Consider the following 17538-nt stretch of genomic DNA (forward strand, 5'->3'; position numbering starts at 1 on the left):
ATAAGACTAGTATAATTTCTAATAAAAAAAAATCTTATTTACATCCCACACTTCAATTTTTTCCCACTTAAATGTTGTCTACTAAAGGTACAACACCACAGAGGAAAAATTATTTGTACCCATCAACACTGGTGAGAACTGAACCACGTGAACTGCTCCTTGATCAGTTGGAAAGGAAACAGCCTGAGCTGTTAATGATGCTAAGCTGTTCAGAAAACAATCCAGAAGATACCAGTCAGGTAAAATTTAAAGAATCATAATTTTAGAACTCCCATAAACTCTTGATGTCATTGATTTCACATGAAGAATTTTATTCTTTTCCTTTCAATCCTACCCTATCTCTCATTCATAATAGTTGTCTGACCATTAAACATGTTTCTTTTAATCTGGACATTTTTTAATAATTAGACTAATGGATAATATAATAATAACTACTTTTTATGTTGTGCTTATGTGCCAGATACGGTTCTAAGCACTGTACATATATATTTACTGAGTTAATAATTTTCTCAATAACCCTGTGAGGTGGGTGCTAGTACTGTCCCCATTTTGTAGGCGAGGAAACTAAGAATTATATAGTCCCAAGTCACAAGGATGGAGTTGCAATTAGAACCTAGACAAGCTCCACAATCTGCTCTGAAATATACTAATTATAGAATAGTTGGGAAATCAAAAAGGGACAAAGAAGAAAATAAAAAGAAACTATAATCCCAGTATTCTGAGAATACCACTTTTAACATTTTATATTAGGTACTTCTCTGTATGAAAGCATTGGGGATTATTTTCATTATTTTGTGAACTTCCTACTAATTTTGTTGAGGGTTAACTTATACAGTGGATATTGTGTTGTTTTGTCTTTTGTTTTTTAATCCTTACCCGAGGAGTGAGGATATTTTTTCCATTGATTTTTTTTTTTTTTTAAGAGAGAGTAGAGGGGAAGGCGGGGGCGGAGAAACATTGATTGGTTGCCTCCTGCTAGAGCAGCAGTTCTCAACCTGTGGGTGGCGACCCCTTTGGGGGTCGAACAACCCTTTCACAGGGTCGCCTAAGACCATTGGAAAACACATATATAATTACATGTTGTTTTTGTGATTAATCACTATGCTTTAATTATGTTCAATTTGTAACAATGAAAATACATCCTGCATATCAGATATTTACATTACAATTCATAACAGTAGCAAAATTACAGTTATGAAGTAGCAACGAAAATAATTTTATGGTTGGGGGTCACCACAACATGAAGAACTGTATTAAAGGGTCGCGGCATTAGGAAGGTTGAGAACCACTGTGCTAGAGCCTCGACTGGGACCGGAGATTGAACTTGCAACCAAGGTACGTGCCCTTGACAGGGAATCGAACCCGTGACCCTTTGGTCGGTGGGCTGACCCTCTAACCATTGAGCAAGCCAGAGCTATTGTGTTATTTTCAAAGAAGAAAACTGCCTTTACTTTTGGGAAGATTTTTAAGCCCTTGGACTTAATCACCTACCCAGCTTCTTATTTTAGGACTCAAATGAAGAAAAGGCAGTTCTGGAGCACACGATTGAAGAACCTTTAAATCAAGAGCCATCTGTAAATGCTAGTGTGGATTGTTCCTCAAGTAGTGGGGTTCCGTTTTTCCAGGTACCTGATTATATCCTATCAGATAACTCTTCCATATCTAGTATAAGTCAGTCATTTGCTATTCAACATAAAGGCATTACTCTTAGTAGGTCGAACAGCAAAATATTTTCAGCCATTCCTTTGGAATGGCTTGTTAATTTCTCTGATTTAAATTATTTACACAAATTAGATCATTGTACCAAGGGTTATCTGTAGGATAAATAAAGGCTAAAATTGACTTATTCTCCATCTTCAGTTGGTAATCTTCAGCTGTCCCTTTCTGCCTCTTACATACTCAGAATGGATACTGAGAGCAGTTGTTCCTCTTCCCTCCACCTTTGACCTGGAAGTCCTGGAGCCTTTCTCTGCCCATAATCAGACTTTGAGAGCTATGAGGTTTAACAGACTGAGAGACCAAAGGCCTCTCGAGTTATATTAGTGATTTCTTCTGCTGAGGCTTTGGCCATGTTAACAATTCCCCCATGTTTCCTGAGCTCCTTGTGTGCCTTGATCTTGTGCAGTTAAATCCTGTAATGTCTCTTACCCCCTTTTATTTACTTTTATTACTATTTTTAATCCTCACCTGAGGATAATTTTTCCATTGATTTTTAGAGAAAGTGGAAGAGAGAGGGAAAGACAAAGAGAAATATTGGTGTGAGAGAAACACATCGATTGGTTGCCTCCTGCACATGCCCTGACCAGGGCTGGGCTGGGGCGGTACCTGTAACCTAACCAAGGTACGTGCCCTTGACCGGAATCGAACCCTTCAGTCTGCAGGCCGACGCTGTATCCACTGAGCCAAACCGGCTAGGTCTTTTACCCCTTTTTAAACCCTTTTGGGAATATGGCACTATAAACTGCCTAGCACCTTTCACCTATTTTGAAGACATGAGCCTAGACAGTCTGTGAAGTATGCCCTTACATAGGACATGGATGTCTCCGTTTTACAGTTGAAGGGCTGCTTCTGACATGTTAATATACTTACACCTGTTTCTGATAGACTTGCAGGTCTTTTCACCAAGGTCTGAAGATTCCATCCCTAATTTTTAAAAAAAATATATTTTTATTCATTTCAGAGAGGAAAGGAGAGGAAGAGAGAGATAGAAACATAAATGATAAGAGAGAATCATTGATTGGCTGCCTTCTGCATGCCCCCCACAGGGGATCGAGCCCACAACCTGGCATGTGCCCTGACTGTGAATCGAATCTTGACCTCCTGGTTCATGGGTCGACGCTCAACCACTGAGCCATGCCAGCCGGGCTTCATCCCTAATTTAAGATGGTAAAACTTCTTGCTCAGATTCTATTAAATTCCTCTTTGTCTGCCTAAGGCAGTTTCATCCCCAAATTCTTACTTTTGTTTTATTCTTTACTAGTAGGGAACTCTATATTTCTCTCCATTTTTCAACCCTCTCTTATATCTTACAAAGTTAAGAAAAGGGGGAGAGTTAAAAGAAGTTAATTACTGTTTGGAAATCCATTCATTATTACTGTTTAACCAGGCTTAGTGGTTCAGCTATGGCAAGGAAGTCCCTACAGTACTGGGAAAGATTTGGAATTGGATTTTAGACCTTTAGCTAAAGCCCAGAAATTATTTTCCCCCTGATAGCATTCTTTTGGGGTGGAGGTGAGTTTTCTGGGTTTAAAACTCTAAAATAGTTTATGATTTGTCTCAGCATTGATAACTGGATCTACAATGATTATCAGCCATCTCTTTTTTTTAAAAATATATTTTATTGATTTTTTACACAGAGGAAGGGAGAGAGATAGAGAGCTAGAAACATCGATGAGAGAGAAATATCGATCAGCTGCCTTCTGCACACTCCCTAGTGGAGATGTGCCCGCAACCAAGGTACATGCCCTTGACCAGAATCGAACCCGGGACCTTTCAGTCCGCAGGCCGACGCTCTATCCACTGAGCCAAACCGGTTATGGCTATCAGCCATCTCTTAAAGCAAGTATGAGGATTTCAATGAAATATACATCTCCAAATGAAATAAATTTAAATAAAAGATAAAATAAAGTTTTTGAAAAAATGTGTTAAGGTAGCCCATATTATCAGATTCTCTGCTTAAAATAGTATTGCCCTTTTTTGCATGATAGCAAATCTTAATTTTCCCAGGATTTCTTCACAGCAGCACTATTGACATTTTGAGCTGGATAGTCCTTTGTTGTGGTGGCTGGTCCTCTGTGCTGTGTATTTTATGTTTAGCAGTATTTCTGGCTTCTACCCATTAGGAGCCAATAACACCTCTAGTTCAACAACCAAAATTGCCTTCAGGCATTATGAACTGTCCCCTTAGGGTGGGGGAGGAGGGGAAAAATTGCTCCCTGTTGAGAATCACTATTCTACAGTAAAATCTGTGACTGCATTGGAATATCATATGGAAAATTAGTATTTCTTTCCACTCCTTCCATTGGTGGTAAAATGAAGCAGGCATTCATTTCTGTTTGCCAGACAGATTGATTGTTAGTTCAAATTTGTGTTGAGTCTTTTTGGAAGTTCTCCACACTTAATTTCTTTGCTATAATCCATAGAATTTTGAAAATAAGAGTATAGCTAATATGTATCAAATGTTACTTTGTATTGACTTAATTTATCTCCTTAAATCTACAGCATAAAAAATCATATGGAAAAGACAAAGAAAACAGAGGCATTAATCCCGTGGAGAGGTCTAAAGTAGAAGAAACTACTGAACAATCTGTTACAAAGAGCAGATTACCTCTACGAGCCCAGATAAATCTTTAGTTAACTCTAGGGTTTTAAATTTTATTTTTAATAAAAATGAAAAATAAAACCCGTAACTCCAGAACCTTAAGCCTTGTGTATAGATTAAAAACAAATAGAAAATATCAAGGCAATATTGTAAATTAAGTTGAATTTAATATGTGTTCCCATTTTTTCTGTCATTCCTCTGTAGTTCACTGTGTATTAAGTTGGGTTTCATTTGGGATTTGCATTGAGTAAACGTGTATTTCTAGCTTTGGATATAAAATTGTCCTTTTATAACAAATGAAAAATATTTTTGTCTATTACTAAATAGCAAATATATAGGAGCTGCACTATTCTTCTAGGCTTGAACGGTAATTATCACCAATGCTTGGTCTTGGGAAGGACCATCTCCTTTCTTTTATTTTTTATTTTTTATTTTTTTACTATGATTGAATTATGTCTATATTTGCTTGCCTCCTTCCTTAGACTTTGCCATCCTGCCTTCTTAAGTTCACTTTCTCCCATTTTATTTGTCAATAAACCATTTGTAGAGCTCCAGATTGGTATCCATTTATTATGAGATAGCCAGAATTTTACCTTGCTATCTTTAATACTTTTTATGGTTATCTCTGAAATCACTGTCAACAATAAACATAACCCAAGGTCCTTTCAGTTTTTTAATTTGTTACCCCCTAGACATGCAAGCATTTAATTCCTTTATGAGGCCTCACACATGAGCCTCCACAGAGTTCATAAAAATCCAGCTTCTTTATAATATAGATTGCTGTTATGGGAGAACTACCTAAATCTCTGATTAATGGCTGTGTGACCCCATTTTAATGCCTGTGTCTTACACAGAAAGTCACAGTGTTCTAAGGGCTTTTTGAAGCTATTAATTATGACTATAACTTGTATTCTTTTGTTTACCTGATAAAACTTGTTCTTTGTATATAATAAAATATGCATATGTGTATTTTTTTTTCTATTGAAATCTTAATCTTTAGAAGAGCTTTGATAATTTTGATCTGGCAACCAAATTTCTGGAAGTTGAGATATTTCAACATGAAGAACCAGAACACTTAGAAGGAATTAATTAGTCCCTCCTTATCCACGGTTTTGCTTCTGTGGTTTCATTCACAGTTACCCACGGTCTGAAAATATTAAATGGAAAATTTAAGAAATAAACAATTCATAAATTTTTAAATTGTGCGCCTTTCTGAGTAGCATGGGGAAACCTTGCGCCGCCCTATCCCATCCCACTTGGGGTGTGAATGGTCTTTGTCCAGCATATCCAGTAGCGGTGTCCACAATCAGATTGCTGCAGTGTAGCAGTGCTTGTTTTCGAGTAACCCTTATTTAATGTCCTCAAGATGTAAGAGTACTGATGCTGGCAATTTGGATATGCTAAAGAGAAGCTGTAAAGTGCATCCTTTAAATGAAAAGTTGAAAGTTCTCAACGTAATAAGAAAAATATTCTGAGGTTGCTAAGATCTATGGTTACAAATTTTCTATCTGTGAAATTGTAAAGAAGGAAAGAGAAATTTGTGCTAGTTTTGCTTTACCTCAAAAACTGCAAAAGTTATGGCCACAGACAGTGTTTGATAAGTGCGTAGTTAAGATGGAAAAGGCATTAAATTTGTGGGTTGAAGACATGAACAGCAAATGTTTCAGAAAACATCGAGCCTATACGAACTCTAAGGTATCTTCTGAAATGAATAACACCGAGCTATTTACTGGGAACCAGGGATGGTTACACATTCAGGAATAGGTTTTGGACTGAAGATGTAAAAATTACTCGAGAGGCTGTGTCTGCTGATGAAGCTGCTACTGCATTTCTGCCAGAGTTGAAGTTGATTAGATTCCGTTTCAGGGCATCCACTGGGGGTGGTGGAATGTTTCCCCTGCAGGTAAGGGGGAACTGCTTTATGCACAGTGAATTTTGTGCCCAGGTTAAGTATAAATTTAGAGAGGTTTGACTTTGATAGCTAAAGAAAACCAAATCCTATTGGAGAATTAGAAAACGGGCTATTTCGAGGAATAAATTTATCTTTCAGAGGTGCTATCTTTATGAAAATGATATTTCTCTACAAAATCAGATGTCAACATAAGCTATGGATAATATCTAATAAAATAAATTGCTCTCAGTAAATCCATGATTAATAAATTTGGTTTCTCCGTTAACTTGCTTGCCCCATTATTTCTTATTTGGCAATGGATATATTTTCAGAGTTAAGCAAATTGTATTAAAATTTCTAAAATAAACTTCTGTACAGAAACTACCAAGGAAGAAGGGCCTTGGTAAAACCCCAGGCTGTAGTTCCACTCCACAGGGCTACACCGTGGTGCAAGAATAATGAGAAATAGATTGGTTCTCACAGGGCCTGACGTCCAGCTAAGTTCTCATTCCCTGACTATGTTAAAGTTATCTAGGAATGCTGATGCAACTAGTTTAATTACCTGACAGAAGCAAAAATAAATATCTGGAGAATTTAAACATCCAGAGTCTTAAATTAGCTCTACAAAGTTACATGTGCCATGTCAAAAAATAACCATTGGCAAAAATAGATAGCTTCAAGGACCCCTTCCACCTTAGAGGTAAAAAAAACACCAACCCAAACATTCAGAAACAACTTTGTCAGAATTCTGGGAACATTTACAGCAACCAAAAAATGCTGCGTCAAGAAAAAGGCAAGCTAAAAACTAGGCAAGCTTTTTAGCGTTTTACATGCCCTTGTTCCATCCCTTACCCAGCTCTGGGTGGTCTTGAAGATAAGACAGCAGCCCATGTTTTCGGAGTGACACCTTGGTTCCTGGTCCCAAGGAAGCAGATATGATAATCTAAAAAAAATTGTTCTATCTGGTGCCTCCTGTAGGAGGGAAGCAAGGCACTTTGCTTTGTTTCATCTAACTCAGAACTTGGGGGTGGGGGTGGCGGGGGAGTGGCAGGCATTTCTTTAAAATATTGTAGGGCAAATGAACAACCTGCTGCCTCCTGGGGCAAAGGATTACAGTTGAAGTAAAAAAGTGCCAACATCTTGAGGAAAAAATAGGGATAATTTATTAAAGGAAAGTAGGCCAGTCAAAAACCATTGTACCAGTATGCTGGGGAGTTGGAAAGCCTTTTTCGTTCGGGCCAAGTTGCATGCATGAGAAAGACCCTAAGCTTTTATTGCTGCCTGATACTTAGGATCAGTACAAGCAGTAAGTGATAACTAAGGCAGATTAAAATGGCCTGCGTAGGTGTTTGAAGGTGTGCTCCGACACAGCCAATAGGCAAAGACTGGGAGGATCTTTTTCTTTTTAAAAGATTCTTGTTTTAGTAATTTTAAAAAAATATATTTTTTATTGATTTCAGAGGAAGGGAGAGGAAGAGAGAAACATCAATGATGAGAATAATTGATCGGCTGCCTCCTGCACGCTCCCTACTGGGGATCGAGCCCGCAACCCAGGCAAGTGCCCTTGACCGGAATAGAACCCAGGACCCTTCAGTCCACAGGCTGATGCTCTATCCAGTGAGCCAAACCAGGGCTTGTTTTAGTGATTTTTAGGCTACTGGCATTTAAGAAAATCTCTGTCAACACACTAGCTGAACACAAGCAAAAGGAAGAGACTTCAGAGACTACATAAGTCAAAGAATTGAGACTTTACACACACACACAAAAAGTTTGCAAAAGTCACTAAACAAATTGCTACAGCTCACAATAAACAACAAATACCCTAGGCATGAAAAAACCGATTTCCAGAGTTACCACATTATAATATTCAAAAGGTTTTATTTTCAACCAAAAACTAAGAAGCATGAAAAGAAACAAAGTATGGCCCATTCCAAGAAGAAATTACATAAACCATCCCTATGGAAACACAAACATTGGACTTTAAGTCAACTGACTCAGATATGCTCATAGAGTTAAAGGGAATCCAGGAGAACAAATAGAGGACATCAATAAATAAATTTTTAAAAACCATACAAGCTTTGGCCAGTGTGGTTCAGTTGGTTGGGCATCCTATGTGCACAGAAAGTTTGCTGGTCCAATTTCCCATCTGGATACATACCCAGGTTGAAGGCCTGATCCCCCCGGTAGGGGGCATGCGGGAGGCAGCCAATTGATGATCTCGCAACAACGTTTCTCTCCCTCTTCCTTCTCTCTCTAGAAAATCAATAAAAAAATCTTTTAAAAAACACCATTAATTTGGAGCTGCAAGGTCTAACTGAAAAGAAAGAAGTCATTAGAGGTTTCCAATAGATGTGAGCCAATAAACTTGAAGCTAGGTCAATTGAAAATGTCCAGTTGGAGTAGCAGAAAGAGAAAAGTATGAAGGAAAACCAAATAGAGCCCAGGAGACCTATGGAGCACAATGAAGCATACCGACATTTGCAAAAAGGGGAGTATCAAAGGAGAGGAGAGAAAGGGGCAAAAAGAATACTTGAAGAAATAATGGCTGCAAACTTCTCAAATTTCTTAAACCACTTGAATCTACACATCCCAGCAGCTCAACAAACCAAACTGAATCGAATAAACTCAGAGACCCACAACAAGACATTATAATCAGACTGTCAGAAGCTGAAGACAGAATCTTGTAAACAGCAACGGGGTCATCAGGATAACGCCAATCAAAACCACAATGAGATACCATTTTACATCCACAAGGATAGCTATAGTGAAAAAATAAAGTGTTGAAGTTTACAACAGGAACCCTTGTACAATGTTGGGAATGTAAAATGGATCAGCCACTGTGGAAAAGCTTGGTGGTTCCTAAAAAAGTGAAACAATCACCATATGACCCAACAATTCCACTCCTATGTGTCTACCCAAGAGAAAGAAAAAAATTCCTCCACACAAATATTTGTACACAAATGTTCATAGCAGCATTATCACAATAGTCAAATGGTATTAATAGCCTTAGTGCTCATCAACGTATGAATGGGTAAACAAAAGGTGGTAAATACAAGGGATTATTACTCAGCCATAGAAATGAAGTATGGATACATGCTACTAACTATGAGGATGAACCTTGAAAATAAAATACTAAGATTAAAGAAGTGCGAGGCAAAAGTTTATATATTGCATGCTTCCGTTTAAATGGAATATCCAGAATAGGCAAATTCATAGAAACAGGTTGGTATTTGCCAATGCTGGTTGAAGTGGGGAAAGGGGCTGACTGCTTAATGAGTATGGTGTTTTCTTTGGGGATGTTGGAAATTTGTTGGCACTAGATAGATGGGGTGATTGTACAACATTGTGAATACACGAAATGCCACTGAATTGTGTACTTTAAATGGATTCATTAAAAAATTTTAATTGAGGTATAATGGACATATACCATGTAAGTTTCAAGTGTACAACATGTGATTCAATATTTGTATACATGGCACAATGACCACCAAAATAGCCTTAAAATTATTCATTTTTCTGTTATGTGATTTGACCTAAAAATAAAAGGTATTCACAATAAAAAGGGATTCCTATCATCTATTGGAGAAGAAGTAATTGAATCACAGAGGCATCAATATTGTAGGTAGAATTAATTAATAAAGAGAAAATAGTTCTTAAATGCTACAATTTAAAAATACCCTAAAAATAAAACAAAATAAAAATATCACAAAGAGGAAAAAATAAAAATGTATACATCATGTGCCCATAAAACACATCTGTTTACACTCCTTTAAAAAATAACCTAGTAGCTCTTCTCATCAGCAGCAGCCTGAGGTGATCTCTGAAAATGGTTTGCTATTCACTTGATCCAGAAAACCCCACAAAATCATGCAAATCAAGAGGTTCAAATCTTTGTGTTTGCTTTAAGGACACTTGTGAAACTGCACAAGCCATCAATGGTATGCATATCCAAAAAGCCACCAAGTATCTGAAAGATGTGACTTTACAGAAGCATTGTGTGCCATCCTGTTGTCACAATAGTGGAGTTGGTAGGTATGCCCCTGCCAAACAGTGGGGCTGAGCTCAGGGTTGGCGGCCCAAAAAGAGTGCTGAATTTTTGCTGCACTTGCTTAAAAATGCAAAGAGTGATGCTGAACTTAGGGGTTTAGATGTAGATTCTCTGGTCATTGAGCACATCCAGGTGAATAAATGTTAAATGAAAGCTCCCAAGATGTGGCACCGAAGTTACAGATTAACCCATACATGAGCTCTCCCTTCCACACTGAGATGATTCCTATTGAAAGGAGGAGATTGGAGGCTATGTGGAAGAAAAAGATATCCCAGAAGAAACTGAAGAAACAAAACCTTATGGCCCAGGAGTAAATTCAGCATAAAATAAATGTTAATAAATGTAAAAAGAGAGGACCCTGACTGGGTAGCTCAGTTGGTTGGAGCATTGTCCTGTTGCACCAAGGTTACAGGTTTGCTCCCTGGTCAGGGTACCAGGGCACATACAAGAAACAACCAATGAATGCATATTTAAGTGAAACAACAAATCGAAGCTGATCTGGTAAGAAAAAAAATAGTCACAAAAGAAAAAAATTAGGTATAAGTTTACTCATTCACACCAGACGGCTATTGTTGTATTGGCTGTTGCCATTGTTTTTATTTGACAATCTTAGGGCAAAGAGGTCAGGTATTGCATGTTTTAAAAATTCTGGTGGCACACCAGTGCGCAGTGGCACTCTGGCTGAAAATCACTGTGTTAGATCATAAAACAAATCTCAATCAATTGAAAAGGACTGAAGTTGTACTGAAGTTTGTTTCGCAGCTACAATGGAATGAAATTAGAAATCAGTAACAGAAGGACATTTGAGAAATTTATAAATATGGGCAAATTAGACAACACACTACTAAATAACCAATGATCAAAGAAGTCACAAGAGAAGTTAGAAAATACTTTGAGGTGAATGAAAACAAATACACAACATACCAAAACATATGGGATGTCGATAAACAGTACTTAGAAGGAAATATACAGTGGTATATGCCTCCATTTATTCCCAACTTCCTTAGCTCTAGGCAGCCACTAATCTACTTTCTGTCTCTTATAGATTTGCCTATTCTGGACATTTCATATAAATGCAGTCATCAAATATATATGGTCTATTGTGTCTGTCTTCTTTCACTCAGCATAATATTTTCAAAGTTCATCCATACTGTCGCATGTCTTAGTACTTTATTCCTTGTTTTCTTTAAAAAAAAACTTTTTAAAAATTGATTTTTAGAGAGAGAGGGAGGGAGAGAGAGAGAAACAACAATGCTAGAACAAAACAATGATTGGCTGCCTCCTGCACGCCCCCTACCTTGGCATGTGCCCTGTTTGGGAATCAAACCAGCAACCTTACTGTGCATGGGACAACGTCCAACCAACTGAGTCACACCGGCCAGGGTGTGTTCTTTCATATATATATATGGCTAATATGCTAAGTGTCCATCCAGGTAATGACATCACGTAGTAACGCCCGGCTTCCTCTCCCTGGCGACTAGCCTCCTTGCAGTTTCTTCAGCCCAGGAACACAACTTGCTTTATAGCCAGGTGGAAACATTTCACACTGTAACCAAACGTCTGTGAAGTGTTTTCCCGTGCCTCATCACATTTCATCCTCACAGAAGTCCTGGAGTAGGTAGATAGGAGACTCAGTGGAATCCTATTTTCTTTTCATTAGCCAGAAAATAGAGATTTAGAAAGTTTAGAAACTTGATCCAACTGAAGAGAAGAAATGGTGGACCTTGAAAATGACTTCAGGTTTTCTCACTGTGCACAATATAGTCAAACACTGATGCAGTGAAATAGTTTACCCTTTGTTCTCCCTGCGTGATCTACAATAATAATCTGCTTTGTGTTGATATTTATTGCTGTGTTGCTGACAATTACCTGAAAGAGAAGTTGGGGTGTTTCGCCGGGCTGGAAAAAGTTTAGCTAAATCAGAAAGCAGGTCTAATTAAGTAAGTTTAGTCTATACCTATAAAAGGCTAAGTTGACTCATGCATGCGCGATACCTACAAAGCTCTACAAAACTCTCGCTGGTGCCAATCGCATGTGTGTGTTTCGATCTGTCATTGTCAATCGTGAATTTGGTTGACACTTCTATTATAGAGAAAGGGCGAATAGTGATATTTCTTCTAATTAATTTTCTTTCAATGTGCACGAATTCGTGCACCAGGTCACTAGTTATCAAATAGTATTCCATTGCTTGCATATACCGCATTTTACCTATCCATTCATCAGTTGATGGACATTTGGGTTGCTTCCACTTTTTGGTTTTTATGAATAATTCTGCTATGAACATCTGTGTGCAAGTTTTTGTGTAGACATATATTTTCATTTCCTGGGTATATACGCAGGAGAGGAATTACTGGGTCATGTGGTAATTTGATGTTTAACCTCTTCAGGAACTGCCAGATTGTTTTCCAAAGTAGCTCCTTCATTTTACATTGCCATCGCAATGTATGAGGGTTCTAAATTTCCATATCCTTACCAACATTTGTCAGTTTCTGTTGGTTTTTTTTAAAAAATGATTATAACTATCTTAGTGGGTATGAAGTGGTACCTTGTTGCGGTTTTGATTTGCATTTCTCTGATGACTAATGATGTTGAACATCTTTTTCATGTGCTTATCAGTCCCCTGTGTATCTTCTTTGGAGAAACATCCATTCAGATCTTTTGCCAGTTAAAAAAATTAGGTTCTCTGTCTTTTTATTACTGACTTCCACACTTTTTAAGTTGAGCAAATAACTATCATAAGCCCCACCTAAAGCTCCATGCTCAGTGAAATTCACTCGCACTATGATATGATGCAAGATACACTGTAGTATGTAAGATGTGGACATCACTGAAGTGACATCATGGTGACTATTGTTCAGAGCTCTGATTTCATTCATGACATGAATAAGACATTTTCTTTGGTCATATTAGCATTTTGTTAAGTTAGTAGAGCCCTAAACCCCCCACTAATAAGTTACATTTTGTCAAATTTTAAATAAAATGTAATATAATAGTTTGATATGTGATTAAATAAATGGTTTAGTCATTTCAAAAACTGAAGATAATAACAATTTTAGTGTAAGTAAAAATAGAACCAATTGTTATAGTTCAATCATTGATGCTTTTTCCTCTGTGTATATTTAATTGTTGAAAATAAGTTGCAAAAAATTTACCTAAGTTCCTAGCAGATAAATTAGAGGTGAGAACCACCTTCTCTTCTTAGAAAGTTTGGTCTCTTGCAGAATAGCAGTGGCTAAAATAAATGGTGCCAAATTTTTGGAGTGAGTCTTGTTTAATTCAGAATATAATTAAAATCTCATGTAGCTTTATTGGTTTTAGTATCCAGCAGAGAAAAAATATTGAAACTCCAAGAGATTTTGAATTAAATAGCTACAACAGTTTTGTTTTATTGGTTCTGACTGTGTGAAAAAAATTATAAGGACAACTTTGGAAAAATCTTGTTCTTTTAGAGCCCCAAATGACTTTTAAAACAATAAAACAAACTATAAAACCTACACAAGTGATATTAAAAATTATGTAGTTCAATAAATGTGACATTCACAAATGTGGTTGTAATTTTTTTTTTAACTATAGCAAAATGAACATGGATCTGACGATTGGATTTAGAAGAGGTAGTGTTATATAGCTTAAGAGAATTAAGTGCTTCAATTTGCTAGTGAGGATTATGTAGCTGAGATGGAATGTTATACCAATGCCTTTTAAGATCTCCATTCACATCACAGAGTCTGTGGCTAAATAAAAGAAAGGGATGATACTTCCTTTTCCTAATTACTGATAATTTCCCTGGCATTTCCTATTTATTTTTTAAGCTTTGTAGAGTTATATCTTTTTGGTGGCTGAGTCATACACAGAACAAATTATAAATCTATACTATTTTTTAAAATATATTTTTATTGATTTCAGAGAGGAAGGGAGAGGGAGAGAGAGATAGAAACACCCATGATGAGAGAGAATCATGGATCGGCTGCCTCTTGCAAGTCCCCCACTGGGGATCGAGCCCACAACCCGGGCATGTGCCCTTGACCGGAATCGAATCTGGGACCTTTCAGTTCGAAGGCCAAAACTCTATCCACTGAGCCAAACCGGCTAGGGCAATCCATACTATTTTTGAAGATGGAGAATGAAGGCTGACGAGTACAGGCATTAAATGAATTGTGATAATTGCAATTACTCGATAGATGGAAGGGGCAGAAAAACAAAGACGAGGGAGAAACATTTTGTGAGAGAATAATAATCACAGTTATCTGAGTTCAAATCATTGAAAACCCAAACATAATAAAAAAAAAAATACTTTTTAACTGATCTCAGAGAGGAAGGGAGAGGAAGAAACATCAGTGATGAGCAAGGATGTTGAGAAAAGGAATCCTAGTACATTGCTGGTGGGAATGCAGACTGGTGCAGCCACTGTGGAGAACAGTATGGCATTTCCTCAAAAAATTAAAATGGAACTCCCATTTGACCCAATGACCCCCCCTTCTAGAAATATATCCTAAGAAATCAGAAACACCAATCAGAAAGCATATATGCACCCCTATGTTCATAGCAGTGCAATTTACAATGGCTAAGATTTGGAAACAGTCCAAGTGTCCACCAGCAGATGAGTGGATAAAAAAATATGTGGTACATCTATCCAATGGAATACTATGCAGCTGTGAAAAAGAAAGAACTCTTACTATTTGCAATAGCATGGATGGACCTGGAGAGCACTATGCTAAGTGAAATAAGCCAGTCAGAGAAAGATAAGTATCACATGATCTCACTCATATGTGGAATCTAATGAGCAAAATGAACTGATGAACAAAGTAGATCCAGAGACATAGAAGCATGGAACAGACTGATGGATTTCAGAGGGAAGGCAGGGATTGGGGGGTGAGTGGGGAGTGATTAACCAGGGAACTTATATGCATACTAGAGGCCCAGTGCACAAATTCGTGCACTGGTGGAGTCTGGCTGGCCCACCCCGATTGGGGCCGATCGGGCTGGCCGGGGCCACAGGCAGTTGGCCAGCCGGCCCCACCCCCTGGCCAAACTCCTGGTTGAACTCCTGGTTGAGGGGACAATGTAATATCCTATACATATTTGCCTTTTATTATATAGGATAGGCATAGCCCATGGGCACAGACAATAGAGTGGTGAAGGCCTGGGAGGGGCGGGTGTGGAGTGGAGGAGGTCAATGGGAAAAACAAACAAACAAACAAACAAACAAACAGGACATCTGTAATACTTTCAACAGTTAAAAAAAAAGAAGAAGAAAAAGAAACTTCAATTATGAGAAAGAATCATTGATCAACTGCCTCCTTTGGGGGAAGCCCACAACCCAGGCATTTGCCCTGACCTGGAATTGAGCAGAGAGCTCCTGGTTCATAGGTCCAAGCTCAACCACTGAGGCACACCTGCCAGGCCTAAACATAACTTTTGAAGGCACCTTTGAGCTTCAGATAATAACTGTCTTTTTTTTGTCCCCCAATTCTGTGTCTGTCCTTGGGGCACAGGAGTGCACATGTTACTTCTTTAATCTCCCAGCACCTGCCTGAATTCTCTATCAGGCCATGTGATGAGAGTTATGACTGGTGGAGAGGGCACAATATCAGACCAGACCACAGAGGCACCAGTGATCCACAAAAAGCCTTTCACAAATGGTTCCCAGGGACAATATACCACCTGAACTTGTATGCAGACTCAATAAATAATTCAAATAATTTTTACCTTAAGAAAGTGAAAGTTTTCATTTTTTAACATTATTCCCCTCTTTATAGACACATATCTGAGGGCATATATATGTGTGTGTATTGAATTATTTGAAAGGAAGTTGCAGATATGATAACACTTCACCTCTAAATAGTATGCTTGCACCTCCCAAGAATAAAAACATTTACCCACAATACTAATATCACTACTAACACAGTGAATATTAATTTTTGTTGTTGTTAATCCTCACCCAAGGATATTTTTTCCATTAATATATTTTTTAGAGAGAGTGGAGGGAGGGGGAGAGACAGAGAGAGAAATATCGATGTGAGAGACACATCGACTGGTTGCCTCCTGAACATGGCCAGGGGGCGAAGGATTGAGCCTGCAATGGAGGTACGTGCCCTTGACCTGAATTGAACCCCCAACCCTTCAGTCCAAGGGCTGACGCCCTAACCATTGAGCATACCAGATAGGGTGTGAATATTAATAATGTCACCTAACATACAATTCATATTCAGTTTTTGCCTATTTTCTCCCAAAATGCCTTTTGTAAAGGTTTTCCTTTTTAATCCAGAAGCCAATCAATTGGGGTGATACTATGAAACCTTGTGAAAATCCTCATCCTCAACAATGTTTCATTCAATGGTTTTGGTGATTAATGATGACTCTTTCTTGAATGAATTATTACATTTCCTGATTTTTTTTCAATCTTTCTACATTTGTTAGCTGGCATTCTTTCAGCGTCACCATCCACCATCTCTTTCTCTGCGTAGCACTACAGAAACTCAGATACCATGAACTGTTATAGTCAATGTGTTATAATCCAGAATGTGTTTTTGATGCTTCAATCACCCCAAATTTGGCCAATGAAGACCCTTCAAGGCGGTTCCTGGTTTCTCTCTGCAGTTTCTGGTAGGAAATGCTCCAGTGTACCTCATACTTTTCCTGCCCCAGACTTAGAATCAGCCACTTCTCCCGGGACCTACTTTGCTATGAATAGGTCACACATCCACATCCTTCAGTTCCCCAAATATTCATGAAGTATACAGCACAGATTCCCTCCAACTCCACCTCTCTCCTCATCGACAATAATATTAGTTTTTTGCATATCCTCCCAGAGAGTTTATATAATAAAGCAAAGGCACAGATAAATATTCATACTCTCTCCCAAAGTTTTAACTCCAATGATAGCATATTACACTCACTGCATTTGTCTATACTTGTAGCTCTTGTCTGTCCTCAGATTCTGAAAGATGTCTACGATCCCAACCCAAAAAGATTCAGAACCTTTAGGCTAAGTCTTTTTAAAAAATATATATTTTTATTGCTTTCAGAGAGAAAGAGAGAGGGAGAGAGAGATAGAATTGTCAGTGATGAGAGAGAATCATCAGTCGGCTGCCTTCCGAATGCCCCCCACTGGGGATGGAGCCAGCAACTCTGGGAATGGTTAGCTGGCATCCTGGTTCACAGGTCGACACTCAATTACTGAGCCACACTGGCCGGGCTAGGCCAAGTCTTAAATTTTCAGATGAGAAAAGCTGGGGGAGGGTGACTTGACTAGGTGCATTGTCAACTATTCGTCCCTCT

The 17538-nt window shown here is 38.1% G+C and overlaps 1 protein-coding gene across 1 annotated transcript in view; it reads left to right on the forward strand.

The window, feature by feature from the left end:
* Positions 1 to 5271, forward strand: part of KIF11 (kinesin family member 11) — a gene marked incomplete at its 5' end in the record, with an annotated part of 32739 nt that extends 27468 nt beyond the window's left edge. The window contains 3 exons of the mRNA XM_014531555.1: positions 88 to 239; positions 1509 to 1625; positions 4222 to 5271. Of these exons, the coding sequence (XP_014387041.1) occupies positions 88 to 239; positions 1509 to 1625; positions 4222 to 4353 (401 nt within the window). The remainder of the gene's footprint in view (positions 1 to 87; positions 240 to 1508; positions 1626 to 4221) is intronic.
* Positions 5272 to 17538: the final 12267 nt, after the last annotated feature.

This window comes from Myotis brandtii, unplaced genomic scaffold, assembly GCF_000412655.1.
Source record: "Myotis brandtii unplaced genomic scaffold, ASM41265v1 scaffold810, whole genome shotgun sequence".
NCBI classification, from domain to species: domain Eukaryota; kingdom Metazoa; phylum Chordata; class Mammalia; order Chiroptera; family Vespertilionidae; genus Myotis; species Myotis brandtii.